A 26,617-nucleotide genomic window follows, 5' to 3' on the forward strand; every position below is an offset into this window, starting at 1 on the left:
TCGTAGCATTTGTTTCTCTTCCATCTCCTTTGCCACACCCTGATGTCACATAAATATATTGACCACTTACATTCTCAGAAATCTGAGTCACCATATCACTCACATTCCTAGCACTCCATCTAATGGCTTCTGTTGTCATTCCAAGCTTCCTCAGAAGCTTACTCCTCACCTGTATACAATACACACACATACACACCACTCGCACACACATACACACACACCACACACACACACCACTCGCACACACAAACACACACACCACACACACACACGCACACACTCACATACACCACACACACATGCACACACACACTCACACACCACACACACACATGCACACACACACGCACACCACTCACACACACATACACACACACCACACACACATGCACACACACACTGACATACACCACACACACACATACACACACACACTCACATACACCACACACACATACACACACACTCACATACACCACACACACATACACACACACACTCACATACACCACACACACACACACACTCACACACACCACACACACACATGCACACACACACCACTTGCCTTAGGCTTGCCCGTGGAGCCGCTGGTATACAAGATGAAGAGTGGGTCCTCCGCATCACACCACTCCGGCTCACACTCTTCCCCTGCCTCTTGCATGAGCTCATGCCACCACAAGTCAACCCCTTCGTTCCAGGAGATCTGAGGAGGAAAACAGGAATGGGCAGGGAAGAACTGTAAAAGCTCAAGTTAGAGGCAGCAGACACCCCTGGCTGGCATCTGGAGGAGTAAGGGCCCTGCAGATAGGTGCACAGGAAAAGGGGGCCCTTCCAGGGTACAGCAGAGAGAACAGACTCACTCTGCCGGGCTTGCTCTCCCTCTGCTCCAGATCGCCCCTGACCCGGCTTTCCTTTGCCACTTCCCTGGCTCCTCCAGTCTCACAGTACTTAGTCTTCTCAGAAAGACCTTCCCGAACAGTGACAGACTCCATCCCACCTGCTGCTATCACCACGGCACCTGGTTTCTTCCCACACAGCACACATTCCCAGTCACTCCACTGTCTGGATTATCTCCCCAACTAGACAGGGACCTCTGGGAGGCCAGTGGCATGTCTGCATTTCCCCATAGCTTTAGCACCTAGTAATGTATCTGACACTCAGAAGACATTGTTGGATAAATAACTATGCGTACACAGCCCGAATACACACATATGTACTGTAGAACTGGTGGCACACGTCAGCCAGGTGGAGACAACCACACAACTCGGGAAAACAAAATTAGTCACTGCCTACAGGTGAGCACTGAACTCTGTTAGTTAACAGCAAGAGAACCCAAGAGATTTGGGTTCAGGGTTTTTTCCTATGTGTTTGGATCCCATCCCATTCTGGAGGTGCTCTCTGGTATCTTTATAGATGTAGTGCCCACAGCAGCCCCTACTTCAGGAGACAGGTTCCATTCAGCAGGAAGTCTTGTTTCAAGTTGGCAAAGAAGCACCAAGGTGAATTCCTCTCAGGGAAGGGGTGCCCCACTATGATTGATTGCCTTTGACAATGACTTCAGGATCTGCTGTCCTGCAGTTTCTCAGTTTCTCTCACCTCTCCTTTGAAAGTGTTTTTTTTTTTTTTTTCCTGGCTATCACCTCTTTGAAAACTAGTTTTCCATTCTCCATTCTGTTGGGTGAAGTTGGATTCTGTAGATGTCTCAAAAATTACACTGGGGTTTTATCTTCTTGCTGTATGATCATGGGAATCCACTCAGTTTTCTTTTTTCTTATTCACGTGAATGTGTGTGTATGTGAGCATATGTTTGTGTGCCATGTAAATGCAGGTGCCCGGAAGGGTTTTGGTTCCCCTGGAACTGGAGCTGCAGGTGGTTGTGAACCTCTTGATGTGAGTGATGGGAGGCCCCTTCCCCTCAGGAGCAGCAAGTGCTCCTATTGCTCAGCCATTTCTCTAGCCCCTTATGGGGTTTTAAACAAGGCAAGTTCCTTTTGCCATAAAAGTCTGACAGGGTTTATAAATGTCAAGAGAAAAAAAATGTTGTCTAATAGCATCAGGCCTTTGATTGCTGCAGGAAGAGAGTGACTAACTGATGTCAGAAAGGTTAGGGAGAAGTTGAATGACCACTGGGGAAAGGTCAAGATGGTGAGGAATGTTTGGGGTTTGCTTTGGCTATCTTAAAGCTTTCATAGTCAGTAATTTTTTTTTTATCTTGAGACACGGTTTTAGGTTTGCCTCCAGCTACAATTCTCCAGTCTCAGCTTCCATATGACAAGTATATGTCATTACATCTGCTTCCATTAGATAATTCTTGAATGTTCAATGGCCCTAATTAACTGGTAGATATAGCAATGTTAAATGAATTCCTTCCTCTAATACAAAGACATATGTTAATTTGTTATGTAAATATTTTTTTAAAAAACACAGTGTTAGATATGTACCTTGATAAACTAGAAAATGACTCTTTAACCACTCCTGTTTTTCTGTATTACCTGCCTTTTACTCAAAAGAATATGAGTGTTATAAAAATGTTCTAAGTGAGGGTGTCATTAAAAATAAGAGGCTGGATAGGGTGGCATATGCCTTTAATCTTAGCACTCAGGAAGCAGAGGCATGTTGAATTCAAGGCTAGCCTGGTCTGCATGGGGAGTTTCAGGTCAGTTGTGGCTATAAAGTGAAACCCTGTCTTAAGGGTTGCGGGGAGGAAAACAGACAAGCTGTCCCAGCAAGAAAACATAAATAAAGTACCTTGATCTTTTAGTGGAAGATCTGTATGAGTTTACATACAGTATGAGTATACATTATCACATGACTACTTTCTTCCTGTTAAATTATTACTTGAGCTGAGGGCATTCTGCTTTTGAGTGGAGCTGTGTCAATATTCCTTATAGATGCTGTATAGTACGTTGAATTGTCACGATAAGACACAGTTACACTGTGGTTTGGCAATGAGAGAACTTTTACAATCTTAAAACCCTGTTTCCTTTATAAGTGTTTGTGTGTAGGGAGGAGTGGGGTAGGTGTGGTGCTCCAGCTGTGGAGCTGACAGTGAGACCAGGAAGGAGAGGAGCTGTTAGTGAAGCAAACATTGCTTGTGGATTTCGTGCGTACCTATGGGGCCCATGGCCTTGAAAGAGGAAAGGGCTGTGTTTTCTAAAATAAAAACTGAGGAGCTGGCCCTTGTTCTTGGGCCAGAACAGTCTCAAAGGCTACCAGGTCGTCGGGGACTATGAAATACGTAGGTGGTGCAGCTGAGAAGGACACCCGCAAACTGGAGCAGGCCCTGCATTGGAGATGCACAGGGCAGGAGTCTGGACCCTGCCACGGTTTCTGCAGCTTTTGTTGCGAGTCTCACACAAACACACCCAAACATTGTGAGACTAATTGCATTTTGTTTGCTTGCTTGATTGTTTTTTATTTTGTTTTACTTTATTTTTTTGTTTTTGTAATTGATTTTACTTTCATCTCTAAAAAACAAAAACCCAGTAGTTTGCTGCTTGAGACTGAATTACAAGCAATTTTTATATATTTATGTGTTTGTTTGTTTTTCCCAGTCTTCTTTCTAGAAATCACCAGTCTATCTGATGTTTTTAAAGGCAGTGACAACACCTAATATATTTTGAGTAGTTACTACATGCTGAATACCATATATATAGATAAAATCTTATAAGTACAGTTACTGTCTTTACCTTATATGGAGAGAAACTGGAGCAAGAAAGCTTAAATTACCCAGGCTTACATTGGAGCAGGTAAGGTAGGTAGGATTTGAACCCAGGCAGTCTGGCTTTGGAGATTCCAAACCACCAAATGAGTTACCTTTTTCAAAAGAAGTTTCATTTAGTTTTTGTTTCCTTCCTTCCTTTTTACTTGGAGCAGGGTCTCACTGTGCAGCCCTGGTTGGCCTGGAAATCACTATATAGATCAGACTGGTCTTGAACTCACAGGGATCCTTGACTCTGCCTCCCCAGTGTAGGAATAAAAGGCGTGCGTTCCCAAACCCAGTGCTGATTATATTTCATAAGGAAAACAGTTTCCCAGAAATTTGGTCTGTGTTAAAATATTCATGAGAGTCAGGTAAGGGTTCATGTCCCATCAGCACAAGAAGTCAGCCATGGAAGGTTCAAAGTGACCTGTGAAGATGGTGAAGCTCACAGGAACAGTGGCCTTTATATTTTGTTTTAGGGAGGAAATCATTTTTGTTTAATCATATATCATGTCTTTATTACTGATTTTTTTAAAATGAAGTACAGAAAGGAGACATGACTTATTTGAAGTCATACAACCAAATATTGCTCTCTCTGGACCATAAGACATTGCTCCACACTAACTTGCTTTGAGTACCACCTACAGCGTGACTTTTGTTGAACTTAGTACTTAATTATGTCAGAGTTATGTACGGTTTATAAATTCCAAGTTGCATATGAATATATTTAGGAATTTCTTCTCTGCTGTACCATAGAAAACTTCTTTTTCCTTTCACAATATAGGCCTAACTTCCCAACTTGATGACAAAATCTCAAGATCAGAGTTTGGACCTCCTCCATATGCTTCCTATCTTTCCTGGCTTCACCCTCCTCCCAGTTAAAGGCACAGCACATGCTTTCTGACAGGTTACCTAGTCCCCTCCCCCAAAGGATCTATGCAGCAGGAGTGAGCTGTGATGTCTGCTGCTAACTTTGATATCCTTGTTATATGTGAGTCAACAGAGGCAGAAACAGACATTTGCTTTTCTAATCCTTCCAAATAACACGGATGTCAAGGAGCCAAGGAACAAAGGGAACAGACTTAGCTCTGTCAGTAACCTCACTGGAGCAAACAGACAGAAAGCAGATAGACAGACAGACAAGCACACAGGGAAGCAGTGATCAAGAGCAGTGAAGAGGTGGATACCTGGGGTCGGATGCACTTGGATTTCTCTTTCAGCTTACCCTGTTAAGAGCCCATGGAATGGAAAGGCTGATGAGCAGGGTCCAAAGATAGAGGTGAGAGAGGGAAGGGTCAGTGTTCCCTAAACCCCTAGAGGCCTTCTTTCTCCCAGCCTGCCCTCTCACTAGCCCCTCAGCCTCATTTTCCTAACCCCTATTATGTACAGAATTTCTAATATTGATTGGGCGCCCCAATCTCCCTAGTCCCACACTAGCCTCTCTGGTCCCAACACTGCTCAGGATACTTCAAATCAAAGAATCTAAATAATCCTCTTTCCTTTTTGGACCACAGAATTTACATACCTATGCCCCTCCAAACTGTAGGTTGTCAATGGAACTTTCCTACAGCTTTCATCAGAAGTAATGGATCACCAAAACCACAAATGCAGCTCATTCAAGTCTCAGTCCAATCAAAATGGGTGTGTATAGTCACCCAAGTCAGCACATTTCCAACCCAAGCCCAAGCCCAAGCTCTAAGGGTCCCCTCTGCCTATCAACCTTCACAGTTTCTCATGCTAGGCTCCTTCTCTACCCATGTTCAAGGTCATACCCTTGCTGTCAGCCAGATCTATTAGAGGAAGCTTTCCTGGAATTGTTCCCAGATCTCAGTATTATGATGAAGAAGCCAAGGGGAAAAAATAGGAAATCCTTGGGTAGGAAGAGAGAGGGGATTAGAGCCCAAAGGAGAGTACAGTGGAGTCAGACTCACCTGGACATCTGGACACAGCCTCTTAACCGGGGGAGATCGGGTAGGGGAGTCATTCGTGCCCAGCTCTTCCCGCCCCAGATGTTTGACCACAATGCAACATTTCACTGGGAAACCCCTAGAGAAAAGAAAAGACTCAAGTATTGGTCCGGTTGGCTAAAAGAAGCTGGCAAGATGTCCCCATGCCCCTCTAGGAGTATACAGCAAAGGGAAGCTGGCAATGGAGAAAGGTCCTGTTGACCCAAGTTAGTAGCCATTAGGTCAGCACACTTACTTCTCTCGGCATTTCTCCAAGGACTCATCAGCCAGCTCCTTCAGGTTCACAAGCTTTTCCCCCCTGTAGAAGGCATCTTTGGGGAGCAATAAACATTCCAGGCCTTAGTACACACCATGCTCCCCAGTGGGCATAATGTCCACAGGGCCCTTCCTGAATAAGCCTCTTGATTCTGGTTCTTCCAGATGATTAGGGCTGACAAAGAGTTGGCCGAGGTAGGATGAGGAGAAGGCAGGCAAGCAATCCCTACCCTCCATCCCAAGTAGCCCCAATCAACAAGCAGACAAAATGGAGACCAACTTGAGGTATTGGAGGATCTAGAGGGGGAGGAATTAGTCACCTGTGGTAATGAGAAGGCTGCATCTGGAATCCAGGATCCTTTCACACAGAGACTCTGCAGAGAAACCTGCAAACTAGGGAAGGAGAAAAACCTGAGGGGTAGGCGAGGGCTGGGGATTGAGCAATAGAGGGGAGGGGTAGTGGTAAAATTCAGCATCTCCAAAATGGGGTACCAGAAGATATTGAATATCTAGTTTGGACCTATACTTATGATCCCTCACCATCCAGTTCCAATTTCCTTCTCCAGAACCCTGTCCCTCACCCTTGGTTCCTGTCACCAGCCCCAGCTCCTACCACAATGGAGTGCAGAGCTCCAAGGCGAGCACATGCCAGCATAGCCACCACGAGTTCCAGGATCATAGGCATGTAGATGGCCACTCGGTCACCCTTCTGAATGCCTACAGGAAAGAAAGACACAGGACAGGGGCTATGGACCAGTTTTGCTATCTTTGCCCCCTCCCACTCAGACGGCCTCTCCCAGCTAACTTTTCTGGTCCTGTTACCAGATTCCCACATTTCTTGTCCCCTTTCTCTCCAGCTCCTCAGAGGGCTCAGGGTTAAGGTTCTCTAGTTCCTCTCTTGCACCCCATACTCACCCTGCTTACGGAGAACATTGCTGAACTGACACACTTGGGCCAGCAGTTCACGATATGTGATCTTGGTGGTCTCCCCTGGCTCATTGCCCTCCCTGAGATACACCAGAAAGAATTAGTAATTAGGAACACAGCTCTGTTTTCTTATAAACAAGATAGGATCAGTCACAAAATTGCATCTGCTCATCTCAATGCCTGGCACTCTCCTGTGAGTGAATCTTCTGCTCCATCTTTCTAAAAAATTTTAATTAGCTAATTTAAAATTTTTATATGTATGAGTGTTTTTTTCTGAATGAATGTCTGGGTACCACCTGCAAGTCTGTTGCACCAGAGGCCAGAAGAAAGCATTGGATCTCCTGGAACTGGAGTTACAAATTGTTATGAGCCACCATGTGGATGCCAGAAATCAAACCCAGATCCTCTAGAAAAGCAGCCAATGCTCTTAACTGCCGAGCCATCTCTTCAGTTCCCTGATACCATATCTTGAACTGACTAGACAGACACTTTGACCTCTCAAGATACTTTGTATGCATGTTTTATGAGATTGGAAAGTGCTGTCTACCTCTGAGTCTTTTTATGTTGGCAAACTGGAGTGGTGAGCCCTTCTCTTTTATCCTAGGGTTGTATTAAAGAGAAATGACATAACAGATGTGCCTTGCAATTGTTGTCGCTATTGTTGAGACACGGTCTTATACCCAGAACTCACTATATAGACCAAGCTAGCCTAGAACTCACTGCCTGTCTCTGCCTCCCGAGTACTGGGATTAAAGATGTGTGCCATCAGATCCAGCAATATATGACTTTTATAAAGTATCAAGACTGAATTAAAGCCCAGTGTAGTGACCCACATCTGTAATATCACTATCCAGAAGACTAAGGTAGGAAGTTCCCAAGTTGAACTGTCTCAAATTCAGGGCCAACCTGGGTTTCACAGTAAGTTCCAGGCCAGTCACAGCTACAGTATGAGTCCCTGTCTAAAACAAACAAGAAAATAAAAAAAAATTCCAGTCATCTGCAATCCTTGCATTTGGGAGGTAAAGGCAGAAGGATCAAGGTTTCAAAGTCACCTCTGGCCACTTAGAGTGCTGGAGGTCAGTGTAGGCTACATGAGACCTTTCTCAGAAAAGGCATGAAGAGACTGCTATGGCATCTAGGGATGGTGATGTAAGCCTGGAGTCCCAGCACTAGGTAGGCTAAAGTGGGATCACAAACTTGAGGCCCGATCGGGCTACTATAAGAAAAAAATGAGTGGGGAATATAAATATATTGTTATTTAGAATAGAATTGCTTGTGCCCCAGTTACCTAAGGAATTTGTTTGAATCTAGATTCCTTGACTTCAAGTCAGATCTACTGAATCAGAATATAAAATCCAATAAAATAATATTTTACTTCTAAAAATTTTCTGCACTTATTTGTGTATTCATACACACACACATATGTGGAGGTCAGAGGCTAGCTTGTGAGAATGAGTTCTCTCACCATGTGAGTACAGGGTATTGAACTCAGCAGATCAGGCCTGGAAGCAAGCACCTTCACTCAGTTTAGAATCCACTTTAAAATAATTTTTAAGATAATTATGTGTATGAGTATTTTGCCTGCATGTATGTATGTAAACTATGTGAGTGCCTGATGCCCTCAGGGGTCAGAAGAGGACATTGAATCCCCTGGGAATGGGGTTGTAGAGGATTGTGAGCTGCCATATGAGTACTGGGAATTGAACCCAGTTTCTGTGGAAACTTGTGCTCTTAACCACTGAGCCCTGTCACCAGCCCTGGAATCTGCTTTAAGCACACACATACACAGAGAGATTGTTCTTTGACAATTTGATCCAGGTACAAACACATTCTGACCACACTCAGCCCTCTCCAAACTATCAGCACCTTCCTTCTCTATGAATTTCCTTCCACTTGTATGATGCCATTTTATTTTGTTTCGTGACCCACTGAGTTTAACTAGGGTCATGTGCATAAGCGTGGATGTGAAGCTACCCACTAAAGCATAGCACTATAAATCAGGTTCTTCATTACAGCTAGTACAGAGAAATATTAGGTAATTATGACATGTATTTAAAATTTGAAAATCACTATCTTTGGACTTAAGGATATGACTCCATATTACAACACTTGGCTGGCATATGAGAGGTACTACCTAGTCAAGCATCTGGAAATGGGGGGTGGAGGCTAGGGCAGTGGGGAACAAAGATAGTCACTTAAAAAAAAAGACGACAAATGAAGCCGGGTATGGTGGCACATACCTCTTGACTCAGGAGATGAAGGCTCAATATGTTAAATTCATGAATAATCATGCGCTACCCATAAGGCCTTATGAATATAGTTTGATTATTCTTTTTAAACAAAAGCATAAACTCATTTTTATTTATTTACATCTGTGAGAGGTACAGCATCACACAGAGTCTGTGTCCAGTGGCCTTTATAAGAAGGTTGCTTCAGAATTTGGCACAAATTACTCTGGTTTTATTCAGTTACCTCCAGGAATCACTCTGGTGTGTTTTGGTTTATGCACATCAGAACAATCTTGCCTAGATAGAATTCAGTTTCATCTCATGCATAAATATCTCTGATTTTAAGAGAGCTGTGTGTGCTCTTTGGTTCTAGATACCTTAATTACAGCTAGCAAAAACAGTCCCATAGCCTTCCAGACATGTTTGCCTTTTAGAAGCCCTATTTTCATATGATGGAGTGGTGGTGGACACCTTTAATCCTAATACTTGGGAGGCAGAGGTAGGTGGATCTATGAGTTCAAAGGCCACTCTTATCTACAGAGAGAGAGAGAGAGAGAGAGAGAGAGAGAGAGAGAGAGAGAGAGAGAGAGTCAGTTCCAAGACAGCCAGGGCTACACAGAGAAACTTTGTCTTGAAAAAAACAAACAAAAAACAAAAATCAAAAAACAAAAAACAAAAAAAGGAGGAGGATGAAGAAGGAAGAAGGAAGAAGAAATCCTGTTTCCAGCAGGCTTCTACATGCACCAAGAGGACAAAAAGAGCTTTTGTCCTGCTTTTCATCACTGTTTTTTCTTCTATTTTTAAAAATATTTACGTATTTACTTGCGTGTGGGTGGGTGCACAGGCCATGGTGCAGAGCCCAGGGTTGGCTCTCTCCTTTCACTTTTTGAAGCTGAATCTTTGGTTTCTGCTGTGCCTTGTACTCTAGGTTAGCGGGTTCAGGAGCTTCCAGGCAATTCTCCTGTCTCTGCCTCCTATCTCGCTGAAGGAGTTCTGGGCTTACAGATGTCCACTACCACATCTGGCATTTTATGTGGGACCAGGGATTGAACCCAGGTCTTCAGGCTAGCACTGCTAACACTTTTAGCCACTTGGCTATCTCACTGACTCTTTTCTTTTCCCTCCTCCCCTCCCTCCCTCTTCCCTTCATTTGTCTTTTGGGGCAGGGTCTGTCTAAGCAGACCATGCTGGCTTCAAACATCCAGTTCTGTCTGCCTCTGACTCCAAAGCAATGGGATTATAGCTATAAATCTCCACACCTGGCTCAAGTGCTGTTTTTCCAATCTTTCTTTTTCTTAGATAAGATAATCCTATGATAGAATATTTTTAATCACCTTGATTTCACTGAACATGGTCGGTTTTTATAAGCCTTTATTTTTTTGATGGCTGGATAAAGATTGTTAATCAGATCTCTCTCTACGCCGTGTGGATTCTGGGGTCAAACTCAGGTTATCAAGCTTAGCGACAGGCACATTTACGTGATAAACCATCTTGCTAAAAACCCTCTAGCCAAAATTTTTTTAATTACTTTTTTTTATAAAAAATAAAAGAATTTCCAAAATGATTGCACTTATTTTTAATTCCAGAGGTAACATCTTTAAAAATAAAACATTTTAGGGGCCAGAAAATTATAGTCAGTCGGTAGCATGCTTGCCTAACATGCATGAAGCCCTGGGTTCAATCTCCAGCATAGTATAACATGGGCACAGCAGCACATGCTTATAATCCTAATACTCAAGAGGTAGAGGCATGAAAGTTCAAGATCATCCTTTGCTACAGAGTAGGTTTCAGGCCGACCTGGGCTAAGGGAGACCTTACCTATGAATACAGAAATACATAAAGAAAATAATGAATAAAATATTTTTTATTATTTTTGAAATGGGGTCTCACTACATAGTCTTGGCTGGCCTAGAACTCGCTATGTAGACCAGGTTGGCATTGAACTCACAGAGATCCACCTGCCTCTGCCTCTCAAGTACTGGGATTAAAGGCGAGTACATAATTTTCAACTCAATAACAACAGCAATGAAAATGTCACCCACATTCTATAGCATAATTTCTATCTCTTGACTCCCTAAGTCTGGCCTGGTATCTTTTAGCAATTTTTTTTTGCTTATTTAACAATTTTACATGCTATATGCATGTGTAGAACAAGACACTGATGTCCAAGACACCTGACATCACAGAGCTTATATACTAATGATAGTGTAGGTAATATATAAGCAACAATTAAACCAAGATAATTTTAAGTTATGATAAGCATTATGAATAAATTTAAAAACAGTGATTCAAAACTGAGTGACTGAGGAAAATACTTTTCAAAAATACACTATTTTAGCCGGGTATGGTGGCATGTTCCTGTAATCCTAGAACTCAGAAGGCTGAGGCAGGGTTAGAAAGATTACCAAAAGTTTGAAGTCAGCCTACACAGTGAGTTCCAGACCAGGTTGGGCTAAAAAAGTGAGACCCTGTTTAAACAACAACAAACACATACAAAGAAAGCGCTGTGACTGCATGTGAAAATTTACATATAAGAATGTTTTTCTTACTTCCCTCTACTGCTGTTTCACTAATTTTACTAAGTAATGTAAGTGATGCTGCATACAAAGATATGTATCGACAGGTGTCCCTCTTAATCATATCTCCCAGTCACTCCGTCTGCTGACAACCACAGTTACTGAGATTTTGAGTAACTTCCTAGAGACAATTTGCAGACAAGGCCACTCTTAGTAGCACAAAGGATTGATGTAGGTGATCAAAATAGTGACTTTGAAAGAAGTCTATGTTTTTAGCATCATTCATAAGATCCTTAGGATACCAATGGAGGCAGAAATTTACAACTGAACTTAGAATATTAGATATTTTTTAAGGGATAAACTCCGTACAGTCTAGCCCAGCATGGGGTAGTAAGGTCTAGGGAAAGGTGCTGTTCTCAGGGAACACACTTGTTAGACAAAGCTGTCTATGTATGTGTATTCTTACATATTCTAATTTTCTACATGCTATATATAGTATATATAACTAAAATGCTATTGGTTCTTTTTGAGATTGGGTATAGCTATGTAGCCCAGGCTCACCTCAAGAACATAATCTTCCTGTCTGAGTTTCCTGAGGGCTCCTACTATAGGCATATACCACCATACCCAAGCAGTTGTGTACTGTTGCATGCGTGTGTGTGTGTGTGTGTGTGGTAGCAGAGATGTAAACCAGAGCCTCAGGCATGTCAGGCAAGTGTCCTTCCACTGAGGTACAGTTTTAGCCTTTAGTTACTATACACAAGCAATAAACTAAACAAATATTACATGTATAACTCAATCAGCTTGCTTTTTACAAATTTAAATATAAATTTAAATGGCCTTGGTACCATTCTCTATCAAGAGTGGTTATATTCTCTTTATCTACTATTTGTATGTTATAATTAATTTAAGAAGTAATAATTCAATGACCATATTTATTCATATGTCATTTGCAAATATGTCCATAGTATGAATTACTAGAAATGCAATTTTGGGGCCAAAGACATGTCCATTTTACGTATTGATAACTATTAGGAGATAACCACTTCAGATAAGAGTGTCGGGGAAAGCATGGGGAAGTGCTGTCAGCAAAGACCTCAATAAGAAATAGGTAACCATGGAAGTTCTTGGAAAGAATATTCTGGGCAGAAAAAGCATCACATGGGAAGGTATTGAGGCCTGTTCAAAGAGCAGAAAGGAACTCAATGTGATTGGAATGTAGCGAACAAGGGAGTAGATGAGAACAAGAGCTTGGCATCAGTCGAATCCGATAGGCCCTTGTAGGAGAGGTAAGTTTAAATTTTATTCTAAGTGTATCCTTTCTGGCTTCCTGATCCACAAAGTTCATGTCTACCTCCACATTTAAAATTCCATTTTATGTTCTTTGCTTGTTTGTTTGGAAGGGTACATCCTATGGCATATGTGGAGGACAATCAGGAGCAGCTGGTTCCACCCTTCACCAGGTACAGGTCATCAGGTTTGGTAGTGAACCATCTACCCAGTCTCTTCCACACTTTCTACCATGCCATTGCGTTTGCTCTCCTTTTCCAGATGCAATACTATATAGCACCCTTCAACAAGCCATCTGTGCTCCCTCCCCTTCTTTACTATCCAGAGTATTTCTGAAGCAGGAAACTGACACCTAGAGAGAACTAGCCAGCCAAGGTCACACAATAATAAGTGACAGAACCAAGAATAGATCCTCAGGTCTTCTGATTTCAAGTCAGGACTATTTTCTCACAGTGGAAGGAACTGGATTGGCAAGGATCTCAGGCCTTTTCTTACTGAGAAAAGTCACACAGAAATTATCAGCTTCTTTCCAGCTTCTGGCTTGATGAGTCAGTTACTATCTTCTCCTTGGCTTTAACCCTCCTAGGGCTGAGAGAAGCCAAGCATAGCAAGCTTACTAAAACGGGACAGCCAAGGAGAGAGGAAGCTGGCAAATGTCCCTGAATGCCACAAGCAGAAAAGCTGCCCACTGACAAATGCTACAGAAACTTCAAAACATCTCCAGCTGCACCTGAATGCTGATACGTGTGTCTTCATGCGTGCATCCCCAATGTGTACCCCGTATATACACTTATACAACATGGTCCTCTGTATATACACTTGAATAAAGTCATATATACTAATATAGGAACAGTCTACTCACAAAAGCTGAGCTACACACACAAACACAAATAAGCACAAATATATATACCCAGAATTCAAACATGAGTCTGCCTGAAAGTACATTTACATACCCACCTACATGCACAGCTTGCCTTTTAGAAACTTTTCATCAAATCATTCTGCTTTTATTTTTTATAAAACTTTCCATTATTTGAAATAATCTCATTTATTTTACCTGCTTGTTATTATTCATGTCCTTTACAGGAATGTAGGCCCCATTGTAGCAGAGACCTGGCCTGTCTTGTCCACTGCTATATCTCTAGCACTGAAAACAAGTTTGGTATATGGATGATGAATGGGAACAGATGTGCACAGCTCACATATGCAGAGCTCTCTGGCTCTGTGCGCAAGCCATACATTATTGATATAGGTGCATTACTCATTCCAGTGTCTTCTTTCTCTGTCACAGACACCAGGCTGGGGACCCTGGCTGCTTAGAAGGGGGAAGGGAACAAAACTTGGCCTTTTCAAGATCCAAAGCCCACCAGGATCCCTGAACTTTTAACAGAACAATTAATTTGGTGTAACTTTGAGATTCAAAGAGACTGTTGGCTATGATTGGGATCAAAGGTTGGTTGGCAGAAGATCAAGTACAAGGACTCAGAGTTCAGTCCTCTTTCTTCCACAGGGGAAATTGTAAGATCAAAAAATAAGAGGGACAGGGCTTGAGGTGCAGCTCAGCAGCAGAGCATTTTTCAAGCACGTGCAAGGTTCAGGTTCAATTCTCAGCACAATGGGAAAAAACTGAGCATGTGCAGGTGAGTGAGTGAAGTAGATCACATGACTAAAACTTGACAGAGATAGAAAATTGTTTTCCTTCCTCTTAGCTTTTCTATATGAGAGCAACAATATATGTAAATGATATTTGGCCTCAATTTAGGGGCAACAACAGAGGAATCAACTAGAAAACACACTACATGCTTTGGCTAAAGGAGGCATCCAGTACCTAAACTTAGCTCCTGTTAAATTTCATTCAATGGGGCTCAATGTTGTCAGTTTTTTAAAGTCTGGAATATATTTTTGTCAAAACTCTTAAAACTGATAGCTAATTTTCAAAAGTTTAGAAACTCATAAGCAAAACAGAACTATTAATGAGAGATTTAACAGATTACTGATGGACCTTTGCCATAAACCTTACTCCCTGCCATATTTAGTGGGAGAACACAGGATAAACAGTCCTTCTTCTGCAGAGAGTCTTTTTAAACTAGCCCTTTTATATACCCTCCAACTTTACTTTAGTCCACTGTTAATTTAAAATACATTTAGGGACTGGAGAAATGGCTCAGCGGTTAAGAGCACATATTGTTTTTGCAAAGGACCTGAGTTTGATTCCCAGCACCCATATCAAGTGACTCGCAACTGCCTGGAACTTCAACTTCGGGGAGCCAACACCTCTCTGTCCTCTTTGGGCACATGCACAGCTACACATACAAACACGTAAATAATAAAATTTAAAATATGTACATATGTATATGTGTGTTTTCACAATTATTTCTATTGTCCCTGTCAAAATCACCACTAGGTAATTCAAGGATGTTATTCTTTTTGCTCAAAACACTCAGGTTGGTTCTCATGCAGTTTTTAGTCAGAGTCCATGTACTCCCAATAGTCTATTAATTCTTACATTATCTAGTCCCTTTTTGTACTCACATGTTCTTGTTCTGGCTTCCTCTCCTGTTCCCTTCTGCTCCAAACACTTGACTGCCTTAGTGCTTGGCAAACACACTTATCCCCAGAATCCTCATCCTCCACTTGTAGCACTGTTCCTCAAGATGCCCACATGGCTTGCTCTTTCTCTTCAAGTCACTGATGAAACGTTGGCTTGTTTTATTTATTTTTAGACTGGGCATCACTTTGTAGCCCAAGCTGGGGTGGAACCACTATGTAGCCTGGGCTGGCCTCAAACACGCAGCAGTCCTCCTGCCTCAGTCTCCCAAGTGCTGGAATTACAGGAAACATTGCCTTTTCAGTGAGGCTACCCTTGACTATCCCATAGAAGAACACTCTTATCCTTCAAAATGAATAGCATCTCCATGAGATCATTCATAGTTTCTCTTTCTCCCACCTACCCCCCCCCCAAAGTGAAAAGTCTTTCACCCTTCCAGTGTCTTTCACTTCATTTTCCTGTGATTCCCTGACACACACAAACTTGTACTGCATTTATATGGGTCTTATTTTTCCTACTGCACCCAGAGGGCAAGGGTCATGTTCTTTCTCTGCCTCATCCAACTAAGGCCAGCACAATAGGGTACTCAAGGTCATAGTCAAATCATCAGAAGACAGTTAAGTGATTAACAACAGAGAAGACTAGAGACCCTTTCTTTCTATCAGAAGAAAGGTGTCAGATTGGAGATTTTAATTCCTTGCAACCACAAGTAAAGACTGAAATAGAGCCAAAGGACTGGGAGAAAGGTGAGAGGCAGGCTGGGTACCTGCCCAGCATGCACTAAGATCCTCCAACCTGTTATGAGAGGAGTGCTAGCCAGATGTTAATCTTGGGGGAAAGAAGCTATTGAGGGATGCCTTAGCCATTTTGAGATAATTTATCTCTGTTGCCTTCACCTAGTTACACCCACTTTCATTTGTTGCTTGGATGACCATAATGGCCTCCAAACAGTCTCCCATCTTACTCTTGCCCCTTTTATCTATATATCATTCAGAATGCCCAATTAAAAACATAAATCAGACCACCGAGCCTCCTACCTAAAACTCATCAATTGATTCCATTACATAACGAGGAAAAACCAAAGTCCTAAACCTTGCATCTTCCTCTACCTCATCTTGTGCCATTCTCCTAGTCTGCTTCCTAAGGCCCCAAAGACACCAGTTTCTGATAAGCAGAGCACCCCATGTTCACTCACTATCTTCCTGCAATTCTTTGGATTGTTCTAGCTTATGCTTCAGACCTCAGTTTAATGTCAGCTACCTACTGAGATTTCCTCTTCTCACCCTAAGAGCACCATCCCTTCTTATTTTTTATCATCATCTTCTACCTATTTTCTTTGTGTTTTTCTCAAGCTATACTTCTGTGATTTACTTTTTAAATTGGCTGTTTTAGGGCCAGGGAGCTGGCTTAGTCAGTAAAGTGCTTATTGCACAGCATGAGAATCTGTGCGGGGATCCCCAGCCCCCAATAATGCTGGGTGTAGCAGCATGTGCCTGAAGTACCCATGCTGGAGAGTCAAAGAGATGCAGATCTCTGTACCTTGTAGGCTGGCTGGTTTTACTGGATTGGTGAGCTCCAGCTTCAGTGTGTGAGCCTGTCTCAAAAAATAAGATAGTAACAGAGAAAAAGACACCCAATGACAACTTCTTGCCTCCTTGCACACCTGCACACATGTGAAACACACACACCAAAACTAATAACAAATCAATGAAAGAAAATTGCCTGTTTCCCCTAACTCCTGAAGGCAGAGGCCAAGCTGGTCTTGTTCACTGCTAAATCCCCAGTGTCTTGCACAGAACCTTTTTATAGTAGATACTTAAACAACCTTTTCTGGATGAACTAATAATTCTGAAAGATTATTATGGGGATGAAGCAGGTTAGCACTATGTAACTGTAAGTGGAGTAGTTAAGTCTCTTTAGATAGCTGGGTATATAGAAAGTCTTTCTGTCAGAGGAATCTCAAAGGATGTGCTCCTTTGAGAACTTTCTAACTCTGGGGGTAACACATAGAATTTGAGATTTGCAGAGATACTAAAAATCAAATTCTGTCATAAGAACCAAGCAAAATCAGCCTTTCTTAAAGTATGCTCAAATAATGCTAATAATGCAGATTCTAAGACACCCTCCCTAAACATACACTACTGGATTGTTCAGTTTGTCCAGGAAAACCACAGTCCTATTTGCACTAGATGTTTCTCCAGAGAATGTGGCATTGGTATTTTTTGTTAGCTTGGTATTTGAGACAGAATCTTGCTATGCAACTCACCTGGCCTCAAACTCCTGGTAATCCTCCAATGAATGCTGGGATTACAAGGTGTGTGCCACCACAATGGTCTTGGACTTCTCATTTTACAAATTCCCCCATATAATTTATATCCATGAAGATTATTAAAATTAACTTTATGGTCTTCCAAATTGTTTTTTACTTTATTTTATTTGAGTAGTATTGGTAATCAAACTCAGGGCCTTGCACATGTTAGGCAAATGTTCTGAGTTAGGCAAAAGAACTGAGTTACATCTCCAAACTTTGGTCTTTGGAAACCAAGTTTCAAACTAACCCAAGCTGGCCTCAACCTCTGGGAATTACATACATAACATTACGTGCCTGGTAGAATAAGAATACTTTGAGCTGGGTGTGGTGGCACATGCCTTTATTCCCAGTACTCAGGAGGCAGGTGGATCTCTGAGTTTGTGACCAGCCCAGTCTATAAAGTGAGTTCCAGTTCCAGGGCTGTTATACAGAGAAACCCTGTCTTGAAAAACAGAAAAAGAATACTTTGAAACTATAAAAATGAAGAAACAACGTGAAAGAGTTCTATGACCCATAAAGTATTGCACAAATGTAAGGAACTCTGATGTAAGCATAGCCTCAGGTCATTTTCTCCTTCCACCAAGGGAGTAGAAAGTGGAAACAACATCATTTGACAAATTAGCAACCTAATGTTCCCCGTGGGCACTTGTGCTCTCACTGCAGCAGAAAGGCTGAGAGAGAGGTGGAGGGAGGCATACCTACAAAACTGAACACAGAAATCACCAAGAAGGTTAAAGAAGAACGGAGCCTTTTAACATCTGTCACTTTTACTCACCCTAAGGCACAGGACTAATAAGTGAAGGACTTGGGCTTTCCAAACAGATTACATTATTCTAAAGTACTGCTGTCCAACATAGTAGCCGTTAGCCATATAGAACTGTATGTGATATAGTGAGGGAAAAACTAAGTTCTCTTTCATTTAATTTTACTTTAAATATAAAATAACATGTGGTTAACAGTCATCACACTGGACACTGCAGCATGATATTCTAAATAGCTATTCAAAACATTTTCTTCCTAAATAACATGGCATTTTCCAAAGGGAAATATTTACAAAACCAGGGAGGAAAGGCATGGAAGAAAAACAATGTGTTTAAATCCTGAAAACTGTTTGGTTGAAGGAACTCAAACAGAGATTTGCCTGTTTCTGCCTCCTTGGTGCCACTAATGCACAGCCAAGAAATTTTAAGAGACTAAAAACTGAGTTCCTCAATTTCTGTATGTCATCTTTCCTAACATTTATCTATTAGAAAATCTGGAGAGGATTTTCTTTTCCCACTCTATTTCACAATTACCTTTTCTCCTGTGTTTTAAAAAATGCCAGTTTTCTATCCTACACATTATAATGAAGGTAGTTGAACCCTCTGCCTCACATATCCTAGGTATGTGCTTTCAAGTGATCTATAACCTCAGTGCTGAAAGAATTTTCAGGGGCACTCTATTCATATATAACAACTATTTGAGAAGCTTATAAAAATAGATTCAGGAATTTTATTTCTTGGAGATTCTGATTAAATAGGTTGGCAAGGCTAGGGAGATGGCTTACCAGTGAAGAGCACTGTCTGCTCTTCCTGAGGACCCAGGTTCTGTTCCCAGCATTTACATGGCTGTTCACAACCATCTGTGAGTCTAGTTCCAGGGTATCTGAACCCACCCTCTTCTGCCCTCCACAGCTATTGCACAGATGAGGTTCATATATATACAATTCGGGCTAAAAACCTGTACATATAAAATAAAAATAAATAATAGGCTGGGATGGAGTCTTAGACTTCTAACAAGATTTTCAAGTGCTTCTATTTGCATGGAACAAGGAAGATCCCCCGGTTCTGAATGTGAAGTCACTAGACCTAGATTTACTGTTTACCCCTAATTCAGTATATGAATTTACACAAACTCAGACTCTATTTTTTTCCTCTGTGAAATATAACATAGGAAAAGAGAGTTGAAAGAGGGAAAAGGCTAGCGTTAGACAGGATAATCTCTAGTGTATCTTAAATTTGTCGACTCTTTTCAATTCTCTATATCAGTTTCAAAGAAACTATGTAGACACAGGAAGGATGGAAACAAGCAGAATCTGGAGTGATGTAACAAATGTGTTTGAGTTCCTGCAGTGGATCTGTGGGTTCATTCATGGAACCCACAGTATGAAACCTGTATAGAAATTAAATACATGCTTACAGGGGGTAGAGGGAAAGCTTAGCCGATATAAAGATCAAAGAAAAGTAATGCCATACCTGCTCACATGGTAAGTGAGTCAACACAGGTGCATCTCACTCCTCACATGACCACAGAGTAAAGCCACTTTAAAGGTCACCCTCAACCTGAACCTCACAGCTACCCTAAGCAGCAGGTAGAACAAATATTGCTATTCCCAATTTAAAGTTACAAGTCCAGAGGAAGAGGCTTGCCAAGGTCACACAGGGGAGTAAATGTAAACCTGTGAGTAGGGTCTAGGGTTTGAATTCCAGACTATATATTCCACTGCACCAAATGAGCATGGAGAAATCACTCTCCTGAAAACCTCTAAAAGCACTGTGGGAAGTCAAGAACACTTCCATCTACTTTGAACTTGAACTGTGGCCAAAAGTACATTTAACATGATCTTTTCAACTGCTTCACAATTTCCAGAAAGACTCACAGCCTCAAGCAAGCCCAGCAAGCAAGGAAGATCTCATATGCCAACTTTAATAGTTCTTGGTGGCTGGTGAGAGAGCTCAATGGGCAAGGGTGCTTGCTGCCACACCTGCCAACCTGAGTTCAATTCTTAGAACCCACATGGTGGAAAAAAGAACTGCCTTCAACAAATAGTCCTTTGGCCTTCACACACACACACACACACACACACACACACACACACACACACTAAACAAACTAACTAATTAACTAATTAGTTAATTAATGTAAAAGAAAGACAGTCCTGGGTATTGTCAAGAATCATGGGAGACATGTAGAGTCATGTGCTCCTGGAGACATGCCCTCCACATCTCCACACTCTCCCTTGAAATAATTTCCTTTTTTTATATTTCTTTGTTTCCTTTTTCACATTGATCCTAACAATTCATTCTTTTTTAAGATCACAGCTGACAATCATGTAAGCCCCATGAGTACAAACACCTGATTTCTCTTGCTTATCACCTAAATATTTACTGTAGCATCTGAAACTTACCTATAAATATCAAAAAGTTTAAAACCTGGTGCTAGAGCAGTATTTATGAATAGATGTTCACTAAATCTAGATATCTTATTTAAGAGTCTCTAACTTAATATACACTGGTATACAATAAATAGCAACAAATTTAGTTTAGTATGTAGGTTACATTTTGTTGGCTCTTAAGACTGAAAAGATGGCCTTATAAAACCATGATAGTCAAGACTAAAGAACTACTCTAGACTAAAGGAAACTAAAAAGACATAGAAGCCATATATAATACTTTAATATTGTATGTTATATGCTAATTCTATTTAGCTCAGCCCTCTTGCTATAAAGGACAGTACTGAAACAACTTCCACAAAGGGGCAATGGAGTCCAAGGGTTAGATGGCAAGTAATATATGAATATTGATTTCCTTGTTTTGGGATTTGTATTAGTTATAGAGAAAAAAGTTCTTGTTTATCTTATCCTCAAATTGTTTAGGGAAAGGTTATTTGTATTGTATTTGGAACTTTTCTATAAATTTGATATTTTCTAATTGTCATAATGTTTATTCATCTTAACTCCAGCTAATCCTTGTGGCAGTTCTTTTGGTTTGGTTTGGTTTGGTTTGGTTGATGGTACTGGTGACTGAACCTAGGGCCCACATAAAAGCACTCTACCACTGGGCTCAAGTCCTAACCTTCTTACTTATTTTTTATTTTGAGATTACATCTCGTTAAGCCTCCCAGATTGGACTGAAACTACAGCACAGCAGGCCTTGAACTCTTAATTCTACTGCCTACGTCTCTTGAGTAGATTGCCGGCCTGTGCCACCAGACTTGGCTCCCTTATAAACTTTTGAGACGGACAAGATTTGCTATCCCTTTTGAAAGGTGAGAAAAGTAAGCCTCAAGAAGGATGTCATTATTTGTTAAAGATTCCAAAACAACTAGGGGTCTCTACCTACAAATCCTCAGACTGGACTTCTTATCTTTTGCTGCTGTTATTGTTTTGTTTTTTTCGAGACAGGATTTCTCTGTGCAGCCCTAGCTGTCCTGGAACTAGATCTTGTAGACCAGGCTGGCCTCGAACTCACAGAGATCCACTTGCCTCTGCCTCCCAAGTGCTGGGATTAAAGGCGTGCTCCACCACCACCCAGCTATACTAATGATTAAAAGAATGTTTTCTTTTCTTTCAGAATATAAATCTGGCATGCCATATCCATACTTGAACCCTTCACTGACTTGCTAGCACTTGTCACAACTACAATTTATGTGTTTGCGTATGAAACAAAAAGTCCTGGTCTTTTTCCCAGAGCTTCTCCCTCTGAGACAGGGTTTCTCTGTAACTTTGGAACCTGTCCTAGAACTCGTTCTTGTAGACCATGCTGGCCTCAATATCACAGAGATCCGGCTGCTTCTGCCTCTGAATGCTGGGATTAAAGGTGTGTGCCACCACCACCCGGGCTCCCTCAAGTATTTTATCCATACAGAATAATGGAAATTTCATTTTTTCCTGTTGATAAGACAGATGTGTCTTTTGTTGTTTATTTTTATTGAAACACAGTTGCTCTATGTAGCTTATCCTCATACTCGTGCTTCAGCCTCCTGAGTCCTGGGATTATACATATGATACCATGTTTAGCTCCTCAGAGATATTCTTTTTCTATGTATTTTTTATATTTACTTATTTATTCATTGTGTATGTGTAAATGTATACATGCCACAGCATATGTATGGAAGTCAGAAGACAAGTTGTGGGTTCTGGGCGTCGAACTCAGGTAATCAGACTTGGTGGCAAGCACCACTACCTGCTGAGCCATATTGCAGGCCCTCCATGGAGATACTTTTTTACTTCATCCTCTTAGATAATATCTCAAGCCCATCTGTGAAGTCTATTGACTTTGCCTTCATAATAGATAAAACCTGACCATTTCCCTGACTTCTACCATTATCACGACTGGCAACTCTTCCTGAACTATAAAAGTACCTCTCTGCTGATCCCTTATGTATCGCCCTAATTTGTTCTCAAGTTAAGTTAATATGTAGACTATATTTTGCACATATTCAGTGGAGAATTATTTAAGGAGTGAGTATATCTCAGTTAAGGAAAGGACACTACTTTATTAAGCTTTCACTCTAACATCGTCAGCTTTACAAACAGTAGTTGACACTTCTAAAAGCAGCCCTATGCCCTCTAAGAAACTACTGACTAGACAAATGACCAAATGTCAAAAAAGCAAAGGCGGTGAAAGTAGAAGCATGGTGCCTGGAGGAAGGAATGTAAATTGTCCTCCTGTCTAGAATAAGTTACAATTACTGTAAGACCCTGGCCAAGTCTGAGCCACAAGTCCCTTATCTGTCAAATGCTATGAACTATTCCCAGGTTAAAAAAAATAAGGGAACAAATACATAAGTGCAGCAAATGGGAGACATAGTTTATCATTATAAAAAATGGAATTTATAGCTAGGTGTGCTGGCACATATCTGTATTCTTAGCACTTAGGTGGCTGAGACAGGAGGATTTCCAGTCAGGGCTACACAACAAGACCCTTTATCTAAGGAAAAGAGACAAAAAAACCCCCAAAAAACAAAAAAAGAATCAGTCTATCAGTCAGCCTTAGGTACAGCAGTAAGAAGCTGAGCTGTCAAGCAGAACTGCCTGAGTAGTTAATATCATCACAGACATGAAAAGTCAAAGCATGGCAGCCATGTGATGTGTGAGGAAGGCCACGGCTGGACTATGAGAGATCGTAGGGTTATTTAGGAAACTACCGTGTGAGGAACCAGAGAATGTGGACTCAGTATTACCTCATCCATAGAACAAGAACACTTCAGTAGATCAAAGATCTCCTATGAACTCAGCAAGCTCCCACACACATATCAGAATCCCTAGGAGCACGGGAAAGGAAACAATGTAATGTGGCTCTGGGCTTCTAGCTGCCGCCTACAAAAGATTCCCCAGTGGCTTCTTACAACAATCTGTGATAGAAACGATCGTTATTCCCATTCTGCAGATGGGAAAACTAAGATTTAAGGAGGTAAGATATGTTCATGTCTCTGTTGATGGGCCTCCTCCAGTAGCCAAACTATTGGAAACACCCTGCAGAGTGACTGTGGTTTTAATTTATTTACAGGATTGTTTCCAGGTTTGTCAGAAGGAACTACAAGGCAGTTAACAAAAATATGAAAGACCTAATAATTTCTTTTTGCCTTCCATATAGCATATCCTCAGAGCTGCTTCTGGAGTGTGAGAACTTAAGGGATGGATCTGATTTGAACTCATTAATGTTTAGCGACAGTGTTAGAATGTGAGGGAGAATCCATGGACGATAAAAGTGACCCTAACGTAAAATGCTCAAAGAAATTAGAGTTCAAAGACCCTACATGTGAAATTTTGAAGTTGTAATGAGTATATTTATAATTCAAGTGGAATTAAAAGAAATCCAAATAAAAACTAGGGTGGCTAGACTAAGCATTAGCTCTTTTTACCAGGGCCCTCTTAAGCCAACAAGATGGCTCTTTGGATAAGAACACTTGCCACCAAGCCTGACAACTTAAGTCTGATGTCCAGAACCACATGGTAGGAGAGAACAGACTGTTGGTGGGAATGCACTGGGAAGATAGCAGTTTAGTTATTTAGAAGAAGGAAACTATTATAGGTAAAGTATGAAAGGAATAGAAGCAGAGGAAGACTAGGAAAGAACCAAGAATTCTCTTGTTCAGTATAACAAAGGCAATGCTCATTTTAACAAGAGTTAAATTAAGTTTGTCCTCCAAATAAAACTTTGCCTGTAAGCTCTCTGTCACTATCGTTCTTAGTCCAGTAGTTAGGAATGTTAATGATGATTTACATGTATTATACAATGTAATAATCAGTCACAAAGTAAAGTTAGCATAGTCGTCATTCAGGGAGAGAAAACAAGTGAAAGATTTTCTAGGTAGCAGAAAGAGGGAGAGCTAGTAGGTTGAAAGGACCCTGAGAGATAGCAAGTGATTTGGTTTATGCAGCCGATCTGGTGGCTCAAGGTCATCCTTGGCTACACAGCCAGTTAGACACCAGCCTTGGCTAAATACGGTTTATGAGAAGAAAGTGTGAAGAATGGTTGATGGCTGATATTTTCATTGTATGGACTAGAATTCCATCTCTAGGCGACTCTAGAAAGGTCCCCAGTCACCAAAGCCCAGTGACTTTGGTATTGTCTACCCATCAACAGCACCCAATGCAGGCATCTCTACCCTGAATAACAAATTCTCAGTTCTCTGGCTCACACTCCTGCTTCCATACTCATTATATACATTTTACTTTTGAGACAGATCCTCAAATAGCTAGGCTTGCCTCAAACGTGCAGTGTAGCTGAGGCTGGCCTCAAGCTCCTGATGCTCCTTCCACCTCTCAGATGAGAGGGTTTGTGCCACCTCGCCCAGCTCTAGATTAACATTCTTAAATCTAGCTGTGGCCACATCATTTTTCTTTATAAGAACATTTTTTAACGTATCTTGAGAGTTGTGGTCTCCCATTTCTGAACTTTATCTGCTATCAAAGAAGTGTTACAGTCAGCAGGCTGCTAGATCTTTAGAACCTCCCATGGTGAAATTCCATGGACTCTTGATTCAAAATAGATGCAGATTTTGAGCACTTTTAACCACCTTCACAACTGCCACGATTCCTAAGTTACCATGGCTCACCTAGATTCCAACCTTGGAACTGGTCTCCCAGCTTCTACTTTTTATTCTCAATTTAAAATCGAGGTCCTAAGTAAAATCCAAGCCATTATCATGTCCTTGCTCACGACTGTCTAGTGTATTCCCTTTTCACCATGCACAAAAAGCCACACTCGACACTGGCTTTCATGGTTTTAAATGATTCAGCAGCCTGTGGGCCTCAGGATTTCCCCATCCCTCATCTCAACTGTCTCCAAACACGCTGAGCATCAGCACATGCTTGTTCTTCCATCTACCTGGAACATTTCTCCCTGTACTCACATTATCTGCATGGCATACTGCATCCTTTCTTTCAAATCTCTGCCCAAACGATGTCACCTGTGCAGGGATTTTCCCTCTCCAGTTCCACTCTGTACCGTCATCCCTTTCCCAGTGATCTGCATTTTTATAGAACATTTGTCACTGCCTGGCACATATGTGTCTGCGTGTTTGTGTGTATGCTCTGAGGGCTGGATTCAAGTCCTTGTAAGGAAAGCCCTAACTGAGCTAGCTCCTCAACTCCCATTTGTCTTATTTTGTTTGTTTACTGTCTGTCTCTTTACACTACATAAAAAAAGAATTTTATTTTTTTGCTCAGAACAGTGCCTGGCATACAGTAAGTCCTCAAGAATTATTTGTTGAAGAAATAAATTGCTCCTTGCATAAGCCTTTTAGTCTGAAGAGACTTGATGGGCTTTGTTTTGTTTCTGATCCAAATTATTATTTTTTTGCAATTAAAAAAATTAAAGTATAATTACATCTTTATACTTCCTCCAACCCCCTCCCAAATCCTCTCTTCATAGTCTCTTTTTAAAAAATGATTATTATTTTATATATGTGAATAAATATATAAATACAACCTGCTGAGTCTGTTTAGTGTTGCTTTATGGATATAGTTTCAGAGCTGACCACTTGGTGAGACTTGGTGTTTTTACCATCCCAAAACACAGTAATAGTGATTAATATCTAGTAAGCTCTTTCACCATGCCAGTATATTGGACATGAGTTTGTTATTCTATTTAATCTTATTCAG

General features: G+C 41.2%; 1 protein-coding gene across 1 annotated transcript in view; it reads right to left on the minus strand.

Moving 5' to 3' along the window:
• The window catches only part of Acss2 (acyl-CoA synthetase short chain family member 2), a 42,113-nt gene that overhangs the window by 6,799 nt on the left and 8,697 nt on the right, over window positions 1–26,617 (minus strand). The window contains exons 3-8 of the mRNA XM_048431556.3: window positions 6,844–6,935; window positions 6,542–6,645; window positions 6,249–6,321; window positions 5,909–5,984; window positions 5,638–5,752; window positions 569–706 (exon numbers count right to left, since the gene is read on the minus strand). Coding sequence (XP_048287513.3) covers window positions 569–706; window positions 5,638–5,752; window positions 5,909–5,984; window positions 6,249–6,321; window positions 6,542–6,645; window positions 6,844–6,935 — 598 coding nt within the window. The remainder of the gene's footprint in view (window positions 1–568; window positions 707–5,637; window positions 5,753–5,908; window positions 5,985–6,248; window positions 6,322–6,541; window positions 6,646–6,843; window positions 6,936–26,617) is intronic.

This window comes from Myodes glareolus, chromosome 10, assembly GCF_982192425.1.
Source record: "Myodes glareolus chromosome 10, mMyoGla1.1, whole genome shotgun sequence".
Classification (NCBI taxonomy): domain Eukaryota; kingdom Metazoa; phylum Chordata; class Mammalia; order Rodentia; family Cricetidae; genus Myodes; species Myodes glareolus.